This window comes from Zootoca vivipara, chromosome 8 (assembly GCF_963506605.1).
Source record: "Zootoca vivipara chromosome 8, rZooViv1.1, whole genome shotgun sequence".
Classification (NCBI taxonomy): domain Eukaryota; kingdom Metazoa; phylum Chordata; class Lepidosauria; order Squamata; family Lacertidae; genus Zootoca; species Zootoca vivipara.
Window position 1 is genome coordinate 47,993,292 of NC_083283.1, and position 18,959 is coordinate 48,012,250.

Genomic DNA, 18,959 nt, shown 5'->3' on the forward strand with positions numbered 1-18,959 from the left:
CCTCACTGGTATCTGTTTATTTCCTCTTTACTGTGCTTCTTTGATATTGTAAGAAAAAACGAGGGTGAAGAAGGCAAACTTTCCAAATATCAGACTTCATTTTTAAAGCAATAGGACAAATACGAACTTTTTTTACTAATGGGGAAATGTTATTCTACTTTATATGCAATTGGAATGTTATATTTTTCTACTGCCTTGATATATGAAAGACAACTCAAGCAGAACTCCTCATGACACAGACATTTATTTCACATTGTAATGTTACATTATATATGGAACAAATAAATGTGACTGAGTCACATAAACAATACTAACACTTGAACTGGTACATCAAGTGTGGGCCTTTGCAGGGATTTATTTCTTCTGTATTTCATGTCATTTATAATGACTGATTTTCTGTGCCCATCTTTTCAAAGCAGTATACAACTAATCAAAAACAAAAGTATATGTTAACAATTAAAGCAACTGAGACTGGTATACTTGAACTATAGCATGCAAGTCTGATCATGCAAATGATGAATTTGGTTACAACCTTGACCCTGTTAACTGGAATAACCCAGTACGAGTTTTCATTACTTTTGTTTGGAATAGCAGACCACCATGCCATATCACAAACTGCTTTTGTAACATATCTCAGTTTCAGAATATGTTTCCCTTACAACACCTAAAACCTGTTAAGTTATGCAGAAATAATTGACCAGATCTTTGGATTCTTGCTTTGTTATGGAATGGTCCAGTGGTCAGATGTTTTAAATAAATAAATGATGCTGATATTTAGAAGACGTTTGGGTCCATAATACAAATGGCCCAGCAGCACATTCTTGTACAGTGGTGCCTTGACTTACGAATTTAATCCGTTCCGAAGGCACCTTCATAGGTCGAAAAATTCATGAGTCGTAAAGCACCAATGGAAATGCGATTTTCCATAGGAATGCATTGGAAATGGAAAAATTCGTAAGTCGAAGCAACCCCAATTAAAAATTTGTAAGTCAAAAAACCCCTATCTAAAACCGCCGCTGTTTCCATTCGGATGTCAAGAAATTCATAAGCGTGCGGCCACTCTTGTAAGTCGAAAAATTTGGTTGTCGAGTCGTTCGTAAGTTGAGGTACCACTGTACTTAAGAGAACCATTATAAAATAATGCATTATCAAGGCTAAAGAAAATCTAAAACAGAGATGGGTGGGAGGAATTATATCTTCACTGTAGTTGTTGGTGACCAGTTTGGGATTCCTTTTTATTCAGCTGGGTTGCTTTGATAATATAATAAATAATGAGCAAAACTCTCATATCTATATATAAAAAATGTAAAAATCGTGAAATCCCGTTTGCCACTTTTCTCCGTAACTGCTTGACCGATCGTCCTGAAATTTTGACACAACGATCCAGGCCACTCCTTGAGCGTTGTTGGGGGCAAAAATCCCTCAAATCGCACACCTGCCCAGGTACAGACCTGCTTATCCACCAAGTCAAACAGCGCCCTCAAGTGGCGTAGTACCCTCCTCCACCCCCTCCCTTCCTGTGAAATCTAAGCCACACCCACAAACCAAATGACATCATCATCAACCAAGCAACTGAAAACCCCCCAAGGCGGCCATTAGGCCTTTGTTTAATGTAGGCCCCTGACAGGCCGGGGGGGGGGAAACCCACAACAACACACTTGGGGGCATGGCAAGGGGTTTTTACTTTACCATTTAGCACCACTAACCCTCCCCCCCCAAAAAAAACCCACCAAAAAACCAACATTGCCAAGTGGAGGTTGGGGCCTGCCTTGGGGGGGGGGGGCATAGCTGCCAAGTTTTCCCTTTTCTCACGAGGAAGCCTATTCAGCATAAGGGAATTTCCCTTAAAAAAAGGGATAACTTGGCAGCTATGGGGGGGGTGGCACAGGACACAGCACAGCCTTTTATTTATGTAGGCCCCTGCACGGCAAGGGTTTTTTACTTTACCATTTAGCAACACTACCACACCGGTCATGAGGTCAGCTAGTATTAAATGTATTTGCAGTAGCTGGAATATTGATACTTGGGAAATGTTGTATGCTGCTTAGAGATGGATAGTTTCAGTTTCTCATTTTTCCCATTTTAAGCTCTGTTTTCCACATCCCATATCTAGTTGTGATAAAAACAAAATCTTCACAAGGATTGATCAGCATTTCAATGCACATTTCTTCTAATATACACATTAAAAATGAAATAAAACTTTCCCCTAATATAATTTATTCTTAATGTTAATTTCTTTTATAATACTGTATTTATACTGTATTTATACTGTAAAATAATACTGTATTTTAATCTGTATTTTAATTAATTGTTTTTATGTTTTATTGTGGTTCTGTTGGTGTCAGCCGCCCTGAGCCCGGTTTTTGACTGGGGAGGGCGGGGTATAAATAAAAATTTATTATTATTATTATTATTATTATTATTATTATTATTATACATGCATTTGTATGCACATTTCCCCCGAATATATGCATTTTTGGATATTTTACTTCGTTGGAAAATGCATTGCAAAATTCAGAAGTGAAAATCGTGCACATAAAACACAATTCAACATTAAAGATGCAAACAGAAGCGGAGACTGAATACTGGGAATTTGCTATTGGTAACAATTAGTTCATATTGCACTGCTGTAAGGTCATCCCTCAAGTATATCACTTGGTTATTCAATGTTTGGAGTGGAGTCAATATGCGTAGCCACAATTGGGAACCAGTGTCTTTATTATGATTTGAGCAAAGGATATTGATCATATGTTTTAAAGATGCATGTAAAAAATAATAATTGATGGGACCAGGGAGTGTGACTGGGGCAGGCAAAACTTTCACCCTTCAAGATTTTTTCATTTTGTTTCTTCTGCTTTCATTGTTCAGAGGTCCACATGCAGAAATCAGGTGCTGTGATATCATGCCTTCTCAATGTTTCAGTGGACCATGACCAATAATCAGTAGGATCTGTTATTTGAATCCTGACCACTCATAAAGAAAAATTACCTTGATTCACTTTGTGTATTTCCAATGGCAGAGAGAGAGAGAGAGAAAGTGCTCCAATCTTTACAAAATGTGGGTCTGCGTGAAATATATCTGTACTTTCTGCTGTTCATAGTATGCAGCACATTGCTGAAATTTTATCCTGCTGTGACTTTTTCCTTTGAATATTTGGCTATGCCCACTAAGGTTGGTATGCTCATTATGATATAACAGATAATGTATTCATATAAAAGTAGATTTGAGTGTTATTCAGTGAAGTAATGCAAGGCTATATTGCCCACCCTAAATAATTCCAGGTAAAACTGGTGACAGCAAACTTAAAAACAGTCATGGCATTCCTCAAACTAATAGAGACATTTATAGCAAGTTAAGTCAGGCAAAAATAAATACCCTAATTTTCCCCAAGAGTCAAAAGCAAACAATGGCTTTTGACCAATTGTGAAAAATTACACCCGTCAAAATTAATACTAGTTGCTCAACATTGCATGTTTTCAGTGGCTGTTCCTATTCCAACAGAGTGAGTGGAAATGTGGGGGTGAGGTGGAATGATAGAATCGAATATAGTCAGAAATAATAGCCGATAGGAGCTGTCCTATATTTGTCCTATAGCTCTGCCAGGAGTTTTCAGTGCTTTTCCCCTCAAATTCTTTTTCCTAGCTCAGGGTTGTTTTTGAACAGAATGTCAGTCATTGTAACTTCAGGGGTGGTCTTTTTAAATGGACAGCCTTGACTAGCATATAGCTGTTAGATTCATTTTTACCTGTGACCTGAGCCAAGAGTTGACATCCTTGTTATATATGGTTTTCTGATTTTATTCAATATTTTGTAGAATAGCTAAAATAGCTTCTAGGTGGTGGATATGTGACTTCAGCCATTTTGCACTTTTTGTACTTGAACAGGAATTAATTCAATACAGGAATATTTTGAACAATTACCTGAACAAAGAGAAACAAAATAAGTACTCATTGTTTTGGATTGTGTGTTTTTATGACAAATTTAAGCATCATTAAAAGAAACTTTTCTTTTTAAGCATATAATAATTGGATACCATATTGCTTGCCAATCATATAGTGACCCTAAAATATTTCTCATTTTTAGATACTCTTGATTCTAGCAATATAACAAAGTTTTCTTGATCTCTGTCAATCATCCATCTAGAAATGACTGACATCTTTTGAGAATTGTAGTTGGCAGTTCAAAACACGCTATATGGAGCTTTGAAAAGAACCTGGAGATATTGTTGAACTGGAATGACGATTCCCCATATACCCATAAAAGGGGTCTAGGGGGGAGGCATTGACCATATGCCCAGAGATCGTCATTGCCCTCCCCCTCCAGCGGCGGCGAAAAGGGGGGTGGGCTTTCTGCTTGAACATATGTTCTCCAGAGCTAGCCCAACCCCCACATATGCTGGTTAACCCGGAAATTACCCAGACCCCCGGCTGGGGGCTGGGAAGGATATACGTCCGATGCCTGAGCCAAGGTCTCCCTACATCTAAATCTTAATAAAGTTGTGGCCAATTTTAATCCCATAGAACGTTGCCTGGTGTCATTATTCCGCTCAGGGGCTGCCTGGGGTTTTGGGGGACTCCGCCTGACCACACGATGACCGTTCCCCATATTAAAAGGGGTGCGCATATTGTGTGGTCGCGCACAGCCCCTGGGAACCCCTGGACAGCCCTCAGCAGTTCAGAGGCTGGCACCACCATCCTGGGCTGGATACCTGTGGTCTCCGCCCCCACAGCCATCCAGCCAATCCAGCTGGGGGAGGTGTTGCCAAGGGGGATTGGTCAGGTAGGAGGAGGTAACCATCCAGCGCACACAGCAGAAGGCGAGAAATACCTGGGTAGCAGTCAATGGCTCCAGAGCTTTCCCACCCTCCACTCCCAAAATTAATGCTTACATTACAGGTTAACCCCTTTTTTCTTCCGCAGGCAGACACGCACGCAGGCGCTGCTACGTCAAGGCCTCTGTTGAAGGGCTGGAAAGGACTGTCCCTGCATTGGCAGGTTTCGCCTTTCCCGTAGCAATTAGTCACAACTTTGGCGGTTGCAGGCCTTGGGCAGAATCCTTTAGTCATTTACCAGAATGGGGGGCGTGGGGGAGGTGACCCCCGCCCCCATTTTGGCGGCGATACCAGGGTTCCCATAAAAGGGGTCTAGGGGGGAGGCATTGACCATATGCCCAGAGGTCGTCATTGCCCTCCCTCTCCAGCGGCGGTGAAAGGGGGGCGGGCTTTCTGCTTGAACATATGTTCTCCAGAGCTAGCCCAACCCCCACATATGCTGGATAATCCGGAAATTACCCAGACCCCCGGCTGGGGGCTGGGAAGGATAAACGCCCAATGCCTGAGCCAAGGTTTCCCTACATCTAAATCTTAATAAAGTTGTGGCCAATTTTAATCCCATAGAACATTGTCTGGTGTCATTGTTCCGCTTGGGGGCTGCCTGGGGTTTGGGGGGACTCCACCTGACCGCGCAAACATGTTTCTTTAGATTGGCTTTTCAATTTGCTAGTCATATGTAGGAGGACTAAAGTGATTTTCAGACCTTCCTTGAATGTGTGGAGACAGGAATTGGGATCATTCCTCCTGTCCCTGCTCTTGATCTCTTGATGTTCATTTGAAGTTCTGAATAGAGCTCACATGTGTACCATTGTGCACCCATGGGATCTCTCCATGTAAATAGGAACCCTGCAAAGGTGTACCAGTTGTTCCATCTTTGCAGGCACTCCAACTTGCCTGACAGAACAATACCCCTTCTCCCACATGCTGTTTTGGGGGGTTTTCTCCTCCCCCTCCCCCCCGCCAATTTCAGGGGGCACAGGGGAGGAGAGGGAAGAATGCCCCATTGTGCAAACAGAAGTCATTGCACATGGACTTCTACTAACATGGCTGGTTAGGCGCATCCCACCCATAATTTGTAACTAGAAAAGAGGGGTTAATTTCCTTCAGGAGTTTAAATCTTCCCATGGATGAGCCAATCACAGGTACAAGGTTAGCCAAGCCATTTGCTATGGTAATGGCCCAGAGTCCTGATTGTATCTGTGATTGAAGCATGTCAGCACAGTAGTGTCAGTCTGTTAATCTGTGAGTGGTCAGTCAGTTGGTTTTACTTGTCCAGTGTTATGTCTTGAATTTCTGGAGTTTATTTGGAGCAATGGAAATACCTTGTACTTGTATGTATCTGTATACATATATCTGTATCTGCCAAAGCCTATAAGCTGTATATATCTATGTCTAGGACCTGTTTTACTGAGCCTTATCTTTTACAACAGTAAATTATTAAGCTGCTTCCATGTGGTGACTGGTAGTGGGAGCAACTTCCACTGTGTGGATATCTCACCTGAGATTCCTAACATAATTAATATCTTGCACCTCAACATAGATTTATGTTGCCAGAGTGACTGACCAGAGTAGTAAGAAATAAAGAAGTGCAACTGAAAGTAGTAGTAGTAGTAATGTTAATACTATATACTGTAGATAAAACAATAAAATCTCAACAGCCAATTTAAATATGTGCTAAGAATCATACTGCTCTTAGTTAAAGATTGCTTAGGACTTTAAAATGTGGGAAAACAAAATGTTTTCATCTGGTCCCGAAATGATAGTAAGGCATTCCAAAGATGAGGAATCACCAAAGAAACGGCTGTCTCTCCAGTCACTGGCTGCCATACTTGGGGTAGAGTACCATTTCCTTGTGGTACTTACAATTCCCCTCCAGAGCTGCTGAACTTTGCTTCTGTCTATTCAGGGCTGAGTTTCAATATTTTGACCCTCTTCCAGTCCATTATTGCTTACATACCCCAGGTCAGGACTTCTGTATCACCTCAATTTGAAAAGCAGACAGATCTAGGTGATACCCAACTCCTTATTCTATGATGACTTTATTCAGCCGCTTCATATAAATCCTGAACAAGGGGGGGAAATATATTGTTTTACTTACCTTATAGAAGTAAGCAAGTAGCATTTTTCTTTTAACCAATTTTATCACCAAAGTTCAGATCATTTCATTGCACAAAAATCTTGTTTTAACAAAATGCTGCTGCAAATTCTTGTTTAAATATGTTGCCTGATAAGAATGTTGATATATAGTTTAATGTCACTGTGCAGTGATATTTTTTCAATTTCATGTGAAATTGAACATTATAAGCTTGTTGCATGAGCTCACTCCCACCAATATCCTATTTTCCCTATAATACTTATAGTTTAACCGGCTTAATAGTTCTGTCTGTCACTATCTATAAACTGATCGGAATGTTCATTATTTCACAGAAAATATAAACCTGCACTAACTCTGAAAATTTTGCGTGAAGGGTGGCAATAATAGCAGACACACATATAGCTCTCGCCCCCTCCTCTATAATTTGCCCGTCTCATGATAAAACAAAACGTTGCATCTCCTGTCTCTGCCTACAGCAACCACTGGAGTAGAGCAGGGCTAGGGAAATGTATAACATTGTACAGTTAGGACATGGATAAATTACAGTAGACTTTTAGAGCAGGGGAGGCAACTAGATGCACACTTGTCATAGGCTGAGTAGAGCCCTCTCTGCCCCACTTGCTCAGGTGCAAATGCAGGCAGCATCAGACACCACTGCAGGGAAGAGGAAGCCCATGCATATGCACAAGATACAGTGATAGTTACCATGTTGAATGGCTTTAAAAAGAGGGTGCTAAAAAGTCATTGATGATAAGCCTAACATTGTGTGCCCTGCATAGGCATATGTGGGTGGAGGTGACAGAAGCCTTCAGGGAAATCCACTGTGTTAGGTGTGAAAAAGCTGTGAGCACCCATATGTTGCTAGACTACTACTGAACTCTTCCCTGACCTTTTTCTGTGCTTGCTGGGATTGATGGGAGATGTAGTCCGACAGCATCTGAAGGGCACAGGTTCCCAATCCCTGCTCTCTGTTCAGGCTCTGTGCCCATGATGGACTGGATTAAGTTTAAAAACCTCTATTTCACTTACCCTACCCCACCCATCCATAGAATGATCCACACAACAAGTGCAACTCTTTCATAATGTTTTGATGAATCTGGTTATATTTATATTTTGCTGCTTTTCTCTTTAGTGAGATTGTGTGTTTTTACTGTTGACTTAAATGTGTGGGTGTTTTTTTGTCAGTAAAAGTTGTATTTCCAAATGGACAGCTGATATAAAAAGATAAATTCTGTGCTTGCTTACTGTGTCATTATCTTTCTTCCCTAATGTTCATTCCTTAAGGAAATTGGCTAAAAAGCGGAAAGAGACATTGAGCAGCACACGGCAGGAAATGACAGTGATGGTGAACTCAATGGATAAAAGCTACACTGAACAAGGCACCAACTGTGATGAGGCTTTCTCTTTCATGGACACACACAATCTAAATGGGAGATGTAAGTTTAAAATGCACTGGGATGCAGCAACCACTTTTTATTTTTGTTGGGCAGGGGAGGGAGGTATAAATGGTTCTTAAAATACTTCTTGTTAGTCAGTTCCATGGGCAGATTATTGACTCATAGAAAATCCATAGGCCCCAGAATGTCTCACTGTTCATTACATCACAGCAAGCATTCTGGTGAGAAAGAATAGTTGTTATGAAATAAACAAAAGTTTGCATTTCTGTCTTTCACCAAAAAAAAGCACACATCAATGTACCAGGTGTTGGGTTCTATTTCATTCTTTATTTTTACAATGCTAAAGGCTTTATTGCTTTTATACCAGCTGCATGTCCCGTGTCACTTTAGCCACTTTCTAAAAATGTCACAATGAGTTTGCAGGACAGCCACTTAGTCAGTCATAAACATCAATTAATGTTACAATTGACATATTTCAGGCTTCCTAGGGTAAGAGAATTAATGAAATTTATAATTGTTTTGGACTCATACCTAGAGTAATTCTTAAAGACAGTAAAAAAGAAGAAGCTCAAATCTCATATATTGCTATTATTGCCCAATAAAATAGTGCCACTTTTCTCCTCAAGATAGAACAGCGAATATAGAAAACGGCCTTAGAGCAGGTCAGGCTTTTTATCCATATAGCCTGGGATGGTCTACACTGATAGATTGCAGTCCTCCAAGGTCTCAAGCAGAGGTTTTTCTCAACCTTGCTAGTTGACTTCCTTTTAACTGGTGATGCCGGAGATTGAACATGGGATCTCCTGCATACAAAGTATTTGTGTGGCAATAGCCCTCCTTCCCATGTAATAAAGACTCATGACACAGTGATTAAGATTTAATTGGGTGGTTAAGGCCACAACTTTATTAATTATGCATGTTGAGCGGAATTGGCTTAGGCGTTGGAACCTAACAGACTATATCCGACTCCAACCCGTGTGTTGAAGTCTGTGAGAAGTTAACCACCAGAAAGGAGCCCCGCGACGTAAATCTACTAGAGCTCCTCCTGTGGCCACCGAAGGGGCGTGCCTTACGGCCCAGGCAACTCCAGGCTCAGGACCAAGCCTCGCCCCCAGAATCCTTTAACGGAATTACTTCTCCAAATTTGGGCAGCTGATGACGTAACCTGCCCCTCCTCCATCTAATTGTTATGCAAATTTCCAACGCCTAACCGCCACTCGAGCCCCCCCAGGCTCGCCGCCAATCCGCTCACATGTAATACCACCCTAATTTCCTAATTCGAAAATTAATTATTTAATTATTCAAGCACTTCTAAATTATTAAGGGGGCGTGATCCTAATCTCTTATTCGCCTAGTTAAGCTCTCTAACACGTAACCAATCTGTCATTCCCGTAATTACGTTCTCCAGCCAGATATCATTCCCCATAGGCGACAGATGTATACCGTCATAGCGATAAAGAGCAGCTTCACTCTGTTTCAAACTGGGATGCGAGATAACTTGGCCGTTCAAAGATAACACTCTGTGGATCACAAAGGAATTCAGGAGCCGCCTGGTTCTGTTCAAAGCGATAGGGTAACGTCCATCGCACCAAGAGCGCCTCTCCACAAGGAGGACCAAAGCAGCGTCATCCCCGGGCAGGTGTCCATCAGGATATCAAAGTCACTGAATATTTTCAATTTTAAATCCACTGCATTACGGCAAGCAAGGTCATTCTCACCGAGCTGCACCACCAGCAGGTCAGGGTAGCCGAGTGAAGCAGCCCGGTTTTGGATGGTCGGCAGCAACATCATGCCTCTCCTTGCGATCCAAGACACTTTCACAGATTCTGGGAGGCCCCAGACTGCTCCCCAGGCCCGCCACTATCGCCCTTTCCCAGGCCCAATGGACTATGCTGTGCCCGGATGGTCGGCAGCAACATCATGCCTCTCCTTGCGATCCAATACACTTTCACAGATTCTGGGAGGCCCCAGACTGCTCCCCAGGCCCGCCACTATCGCCCTTTCCCGGGCCCAATGGACTATGCTGTGCCCGGATGGTCGGCAGCAACATCATGCCTCTCCTTGCGATCCAATACACTTTCACAGATTCTGGGAGGCCCCAGACTGCTCCCCAGGCCTGCCACTATCGCCCTTTCCCGGGCCCAATGGACTATGCTGTGCCCGGCTATTCAAACGCGCACAATCTGGCCACCTGGAAAACAAAGAATGACAACCGGGGATCAGCGATGGTGACCCGGTCGACGCTACGCACGGATGTACTTATTTGTACGCGTTCAATTTCCACCTCCCCAAGTCCTGAATTCTCTCAGATGAAAGGCTCAAGTGCATGGCTGAAGTAGCTGCGCCAAACCTGAAAGAGTGGGCAGAGAATTCGCTGGGGCTATAACCGCAGGAGGCAATGGCCTTGCGCAGGACCATGGCGAATTGGTGGCGGGTAAGCCTAGCCTTGTCCAAATGAATAAGCAGGGGACCCGGGCCAGCCGGACGCAGGTAGAGGAACCTCCTGGTATCTTTTACTGGACATGGACCTGCAGTGCCTGTTGCCGGGAGGCGTATAATAACGCCTTTTCCTTTCTGGTCAGTCTTAGAGCATCAGATGTGCACCATAGCTTGGGAGTCGGACAGTGGCACATCCCCTATTAAAATGCCCCATGTGATGCCATCAGGGTGGTCCTCGCAGACCACTTCACCTACTCTGAGCGCCCTAAAGTAGGCTATCGAGAACGCTGCTGAAAATAAACGCGCTTTGAACTTTGTCCAGCAAAGGGTCCTCAGCTGCTTGTGTATCTGAACCAACATGTCAAACGTAATAGGCCGCCTAGTATCACTGGCAGGTGGCTGGAGCCGACGCCAGCCCTCCATAGCACTGCGTAAGTGGAAGTTACCACGCGGGTCTGTGAAATAGAGTGATTTAGAGAAAAAGGTTATGGCTGCTGGGTGGATGTTAAGGGTCTTTGCGGCTCGCCCAAGATTCCTTAAATGCACTATGTATTGCATGACCTCTTCCTGAGTAGGCAGGCCAGGGACGAGTCAGCAGCTCCTTTTTGTCTGAAGTTAGTGAAATCCGACCAAGCCCGTTTATAAGAGCTAAGGGTGGAAGGGGCAACCGACGCAAATACTCCCTTTAGGATTTCATGCTCCCAAGGCTCCATAGGTGTTCCGGGAACGGCTCTGGCCACTGGCGCGCCTCTGGTGCCAACAAGCGGAAGTGGTCCATCTGGAAGCGAGACAAAGCATCTGCGATGTTATTATTAAACCCCAGCACAAATTTGGTCAAAAAATGCATGTTGAATTGCAAGCTCAGTAAGACAAAATGGCGTAAGAGGGTGACACTCTTGCAGATCTTGAAGATTGCAGAGTTAGGACGCTGACCACCGATTGATTGTCGGTTCTGAAGCAGACTCGTTGATTCCTGAATTCCTCGGACCACAAATGCACGGTTACCACTATAGGGAAGAATTCTAAGAATGTTAAGTCGCGTGTAATGTCTGTACCCTCCTAGCTGGCCGGCCAACGCTGTGCACACCATTTTTCTTTGAAATAGACTCCAAGACCCCACGTACTTGCCGCGTCCGACTGCACCTGAAAGTCGGAACGCAAGACCATGTTGTCCTGCCACAGAGATACCCCATTGTAATTTGCCAGGATTCTAGGTCGGCATTTACCCCGTGAGGGAGTCGCTTCCTGTGGAACGGTTTGGTTAGACCTACCGTGAGTCTGGCTAATCGCAGGCAGAAAAGGCGGCCCAGTGATATTACCCTACAAGCGAAATTCAGGTGACCCAGGAGTGATTGGATTTGTCTAAGGGTGAGTTTTTTACAGGGGATGAGCTGTCTAATAGTCTCCTTGAGGCCGTTAAGTTTGTCCACAGGCAAATTATATACAAAGTATATGCTTGACCACTGTCAGAACAGTGCACAGGCCGTAAACCAAGGGTAGCTGGTATGGCGCTTTCCAGATGTTTTTGACTACAAGCCTCAACAATGATCAGAGATGGTGGGAGCTGTAGTCTACAACATCTGGAGGGCACTATGTTTATCCAGGAAAATGGACAAATATTCATTTTCTACCACAAGAAAGAAAGATGTTCCATGAATTAACATGGAGTATCAATAAAGAATATACTACAGTGGAACCTCGGTTTACGAATTTTCGGTTTACGAACGCCGCAGACCCATCTGGAACGGATTAATTCACTTTCCATTACTTTCAATGGGAAAGTTCGCTTCAGTTTATGAACGCTTCAGTTTATGAACAGACGTCCGGAACCAATTACACCCATGCTTCGGGTTAAGTACGCTTCAGGTTGAGTACTCCGTGGACCCGTCTGGAATGGATTAATCCACTTTCCATTAGTTTCAATGGGAAAGTTCGCTTCAGTTTATGAACGCTTCAGTTTAAGTACTCCGCTGACCGTCTGGAACAGATTAATCCACTTTCCATTACTTTCAGTGGGAAAGTTCGCTTCAGTTTATGAACGCTTCAGTTTATGAACAGACTTCCGGAACCAATTGTGTTCATAAACTGAGGTACCACTGTATTGTGGTCTAGCTTCATGTTTCCATGAAAGCATTAGGCTTCAAAGGCAAGTATATTGTGTCCAGCATTAAAATGCTGTTGGTCGGAAACTGCATTGCAAAATTCAAGTGTCACTTTCAAAGGATGGCTGTGTTTCAATTTACATATTGTTTCAGAAAGTGCAAATTAGGTAGACACACCTTTAAATATGAACTGAATTAAATTTTTCTCCCATCTCCACTCAGAAGTAAGACACATTGAATTGAATGAGGCTTACTTCCAAGTAAATGGGTTCCTGCCTACATTTCTTGGTCATCTCAGGAATCCATTGGAAGGAATGAATAACACAAAGGGATCCAATAAAACATAAAAGAAAGTAATAGAGTCTAGTGCCATTTTTCATGGATATTTTTCTCTACCAAATCAGTTTTACTTGATTTGAATGACCTAATCAGTTACTGCTATGTTCATCATATAAGGGTGGTTTTGTAAATGCGGTGTAGCTTACTAATGCTTTTGTTTTCCTGAATACTGTGCTTCTCTTTCCAGCTGTTTCCTCACCATCTTCATTTACAATGAAAACAAACACACTGAGTACAACAGTTCCTAATTCTTACTACCCAGGTAACCATTTATGTGCTTGTTTTATTTCAATAATCATAATCTCCTAGGAAATAGAGGGTCTTTCCCCGTGCAAGCACACTTGCCACACACCATGAAAGGGACCAGTAGAGGGCTCAATAGATCCCTCTTGTCTCACCGCACCCCAAGGCCACCTCTGACCCCTACACAGAATAAAAAACTGGGACACGCCTCTCTTACATCATCCAGCCATTACTTTCCTTCAGGACCTTGGTCGGTTGCTGATTTTAGCGTGTGCAAAAGACCCACCCACTCAGGAATGGATCATGCCCCAGACTTCTGTGAAATTATTCTTGAGGTTGTGCTATTAATTAAAGCAAAACAAACGCAAAAAGCGCTAAATAGCTTTGCATGTTATATAACAACTTGCTTATTTGTGGCTTTCCAGCAGAAAATTTGGGAACATTTATAGGTCATTTACTTCTCTTTCTCTTTTTGCCTTTTCTGCATTGACCTGCTTATGATGTATGACAGATCCATTTGTGCCAACTGCAATTTTAGGTGAGAACATTTCCCTTTATCAACATCTGTTGCAGATTTAAAAAAAAAGTTCCAAACTAGGCTACAAAACATTGTTTTATGCTGCTGAAGAATGTGCAAGCTGTTCTGCATTTTTAATTCAAGTGCCAGTTAACATACTGGATTCTTATTGTCATCAGAAAATTCAGTAAAAGGGAGGGGAATTTAAGGGGTTGGGGGGGGGGTGTTCAGCAATGAATCAGCAAACCACCAAAGAGTGTAAATATCATGACAATTAAAGGTTTGTCATTATTTTAGTATCATCTGAAATATAAAGTACTGTTAAATACTGTTTAAGAAAAAGATGGTCATCTGCCTGCTACCTATAGCAGAGACATGACTTTCATTTTCTTTTAGACATGTCTCTGAAAGATTTGAAATGTTATTGTGACCATCAAAATGGCAGAACATTAAAATAATGTTTATGAAGTGCCACATCCTACAAGGGATAAAATAAGATACCAGCACTATAGAAGGAAAGGCACTTGGCCCTTTCTGTCAGGACGCTAAAAACAACCATTAAAAAGTGAAGGGAAATGGATTTACCATGCTGAGATAACAAATATAGATGAGAAATCATCGTATCTAGAATATATAACAACAAAGCTGAGCTATGCTTTTAACCACAACCACTGTACTAACCTTAACCTAACCCAATTTACACACAGCTTTCTTAAAAACAAACAAAAATGCAAATTTAATAAGGCTGCAATCCTGTACCCACTTACCTTCAAGTAAGTGCTGCTGAACTCAGTGGGGCTTGCTTTTGAGTTGACATGTATAGGATTGTGCTGTAATGCACTGTGGCAAGAGTTTCATACCAATATTTCAGTTCTTGTTTTCACACTGACTTTGCAATGATTTTTTAAACTTTTTCTACATCCACACCCATGCACCTTCTTTCTCTCGTAAGTCCTTACTAGTGCACAGCATTGCCATGTGAAGTCTGCTGTGAATTCCTCAAATCTGAATTTTCTGAACTGAACTGCGCATGGGCTGCAATGCAGAAAGCACCTTCAGATCATCACTAGAACATGTGTGCACCTAAAATAATTCTAGTGGGCTTTAAAAAATGGTTTTCAAGGGGAACATGCCATGTTGCATCATAAACTGATTTTGAAAATACTAAGACTCAAAAATGATTTGTGGTATGATGGGAGAGAGGAAAGTTGCTCTCAGAAAAACAAAGTAAAAAAAGCCCTTCTCGGCCAATTACCTGTTTTATGGCTGTGGTGTTAAATTCTCAAGAGCCAATTTGTGCCCTACCCCTCAGGAGAAAAAAAAGAATGCAGGAGAATAATTACTACACAATGATAATTAGCAAAGTTCATTTCTATCTGACATCCAAAGAAAACAATATCTGATAAATCAGAGGAAATGACACTGCAGCCACCATAATAATGTAATAACATCCATGCAAATGAAATTTGCAGTGATTTTTAACAGCCTGAGAGCATTGCACATCTCTTAGCTCTGACGTATGACATTCTCAGTGGAAGAAAAGGAAATCATTGCTATTAAATTATAGCATTTTGTAGATTTCTAATATGCTTTATTGTTTGATATATTTGAGTACATTCCTGTACAGTAAAGTTTTGAAATGCTATTTGCTTAATATAAGAGGGGATGGGGAGAATATAACCTTAGCAATTAAGGGTTGTTTTTCTTTTTAACAAAAATGCAAATTTTAGAGGCATTTTTCCTCATTGAATCAAGAAGAGTGAAATTTTCTATTGACCTTAAAATCGCTATTTATGAACTTCCCTGTAGAAAAATTGTTTCATTTTTAATTGGTACATTGTATACCAAAAAAAGGTTCTTCTTTTTGTTGCTAGTTACCCATACCCTTACCATTTTTTAACACTGATGTCAATTTGCTGTCTAACACACACTTTAATGTCTTAAAATAATGACTATGATTTAAAAATAACATATGAAGCAGCTCTTTGATATGGGCATTGGTTGTAATCCATTGCTCTCATGCACATAGGGCTCATAATGGATATTTTCAGACATAACCATGGTTTTGTGTTACGAGAATGCGGAGGCACAAGTTTGGGGTTCATGTAGCCTTCTCTCCTTTGCTCATGTGTAGCAATTAGCAACTTTGAATCCTTGCTTATCTTCCCAACAAAGCAGTTTGTTGTTTTGTCCAGACAGGCCACATATGGTTTGCACTTCCTTGGAGCAATGAGCACAAATTCAGAACTGGCTCTTCTTTGTGATCTCTGGAAAGTCCACAATTGAATGAATGGATTTGCCACAGTAGTGATCTTTTAACCAAAGAGGAGGTGCTGCAGTTAAAAGAAGCAAACCTTTCCCTTCAGTCCTCTGCTGACTGGCACTGTAGCAGCAGCTTTCAGAACTTGCTCCGTGAGTTTGTTCTCTCGTTGGTGGAGCATCTATTTTTGTGTATAGTGTTTATTTGTATAATCTTACACATATAATAATGCATATAATACACAATAATTGTTAGCAGAACCATGGGGGAAACATGGTTTAGCATCATGACTGAACAACCCTAATGTGAACTTTATGTGCATGCAGGACTATGGATTACAACAAACACATTGCCCATCCGCATAGCCAATTTGACACAAGGTGGGTGAAGCCTACTGAAATTCCTCCAACATTAGGAGTTTGTTCTGTGAATTGGCCACATTTTGAAGCCACTGTAGATCTAGTTTAGCAGTGTTATCCTGAAAACCAAATTGAGTTCATGGGGATGTATGCGTACAACCACCTTGTCACACACGAAAGGAAATGGATTTCAGAACAAGTTAGATGTGTCCCACAGCTCTCTTGCATTGAAAAATTTGTGTGAAGCAACTCTCAGACAGAGCCCTGTGAATTCCTTCCAGTTACATTAGCAAGAAACAGAAAAGCCCCACATGCATGTACAGAAATAGCTTGCTTAATTATAGCTAATAAACGGCAAAGTGAATAGAGTTCTGTATATCAGCAGAACGTTGCTTGCCAAACATTTAGGAACCACAACCCCCACACTGTTCTCCACTCCTGATCAAAGAGTAAATATAATTTAAGGCAGTGTTTCTCAACCTTTTTTGGGCCACGGCACACTTGTTCTATGAAAAAAAATCCCGCGGCACACCAACTCTGTGCCGCCCTATATTTAGTTTAGTTTGGAGGGGAGACGTAAAGCATGCCACTAAAGAACTGCTGCGCGGTAGCCAGGCGGACCCACCAGGCGCTCTCACCTGGGTTGGGGGGTGGCCAGGGGCCCTCTCCTCCCTATCTTTCCCTTTTTCCCTCACCTGGGGGGGCCTCCCTCCTTTTCCTCTTCTCCTGGGGTGGCGACGGCTGCGGCGACGAGGCAGGGCCGTCGCGTGGTGGGAGGTCCCGGGCTTCGGAGCTCTTCCCGGCCGCAGGCGGGCTCGCTGGGGGGCTTTAGCGGCTCCCCGCTTGATCCGCCGGGCGATTCCGACGCCCACGCGGCTGCCGCAGAGCCCAGGGGTCCGTCGATCCTCCAGCAGGGCGCTTTCGGTGTCACTCCGGTGGGGTCGCGAGGGGGGGCCTCCAGCGGCTCCCCGGTCGATCCGCCGGGCTCACTTGGCGCCCGCGTACCGGCGGCGGTTCTGGCGGCTAGGCTGGCGGCACGGGCACGCTGGTCGCTCTCAGGAGCTTCGCGCTGCCGTGCCGCGCGCCATCTTGCCTCGCCGGAAGTCCGTCAGCAATGCAAAGCGCCCTTTTCCTCGCGGCACGTCGCGGCACACAAGCCGGTGTCTCGCGGCACACTACTGTGCCGCGGAACACCGGTTGAGAAACGCTGATTTAAGGAGCAATCCTAAGAATGGCAAGCCAGCATAATTTATGCTGGTTTAAGTTAAACCAGAGTATAATGCAGCAGATCCTAACTCAGGCATCTCCAAACTTTGGCCCTCCAGATGTTTTGGACTGCAATTCCCATCTTCCCCGACCACTCGTCCTGTTAGCTAGGGATCGTGGGAGTTGTAGGCCAAAACATCTGGAAGGCTGCAGTTTGGGGATGCCTGTCCTAACTCCATTCAGGAGCAGAGCTATTGCTGGCTGAGCTGGCCCTAAACCTGGCAGAGGGGAAATAAGCCTCTAAGATAGTTTGACTTACACCACCCTCTTTGCCAGTGTAAGTTCCACCAGGTTGTCAGGTCATGTGAACAGAGTTAGAATCCAACGTGAGTCTCATCCCATCCCTTCCACTCCTCCTCTTCCCTCAGAATACCCGTTTTTCAAGGCTTATGCCAGTGAAAGTTCCATCAGTCTGAGGGATTTACACCAGCATATATCCCGCAGAGCATAACTCTGGTTAGACGCTTAAGCCAGCTGAGCCAGGAACCGGCTCGATGAGCTGAAGATTCGCCACATCCTAAATTATTCATTGTGGTGTAACTAGGATTAGGATTGTGCCCTTTGCCCCTGATTTACTGTCTGAAAACCTGAACTAAGCATTACAAATTCTGTTTTATCTTTTCTCCACTTCCTGGCTGCATCTACACTTCTGCCTGTAGTAGCAGTCCTTCCACACTACATACATTTTTGTCTGAAACCGTAAGTGACAGCCAAGTTGGGTCCACAGCTGAACAAATCAAAATGTTTATTCATGACCTACCAGGGAGCTGGATTTTTCATGTTCATTAAATTATGACATGCGGAGTAACTTTTCATATTAAAAAGCTCTTTGTGATCCTACAGCGGGCACAGTCTAACCAGAGTAAATCACTGATAAGTCCAGTTAATTCTAAAGGACTTGGTTGCATCATGTTCCGTGTATTTTTATACAATAGTGATAGCAAATATATTTGACACAGACCAGATCAGAGAAGCCACATTTCCTTACAGTTAATGTAACACGAGATGTAACTCAAATGGAAATGAAATGTAAAATAACATTAGAATAACAACCCATTAAAAAATGCTATGCCTTGGAAATTGAAAACAATAACTAGGGCTTATAATACAT

General features: G+C 42.8%; 1 protein-coding gene across 15 annotated transcripts in view; it reads left to right on the plus strand.

Moving 5' to 3' along the window:
* Nucleotides 1–18,959, plus strand: part of PTPRM (protein tyrosine phosphatase receptor type M) — a 412,071-nt gene that overhangs the window by 318,358 nt on the left and 74,754 nt on the right. For 7 of the 15 annotated variants that reach the window (XM_035125987.2, XM_060277900.1, XM_060277901.1 and 4 more), the window contains 3 exons: nt 8,211–8,362; nt 13,391–13,465; nt 13,958–13,984. In XM_035125987.2, coding sequence (XP_034981878.2) covers nt 8,211–8,362; nt 13,391–13,465; nt 13,958–13,984 — 254 coding nt within the window. The remainder of the gene's footprint in view (nt 1–8,210; nt 8,363–13,390; nt 13,466–13,957; nt 13,985–18,959) is intronic. The other 8 variants (XM_035125992.2, XM_035125996.2, XM_035126002.2 and 5 more) reach the window with 2 other exon arrangements.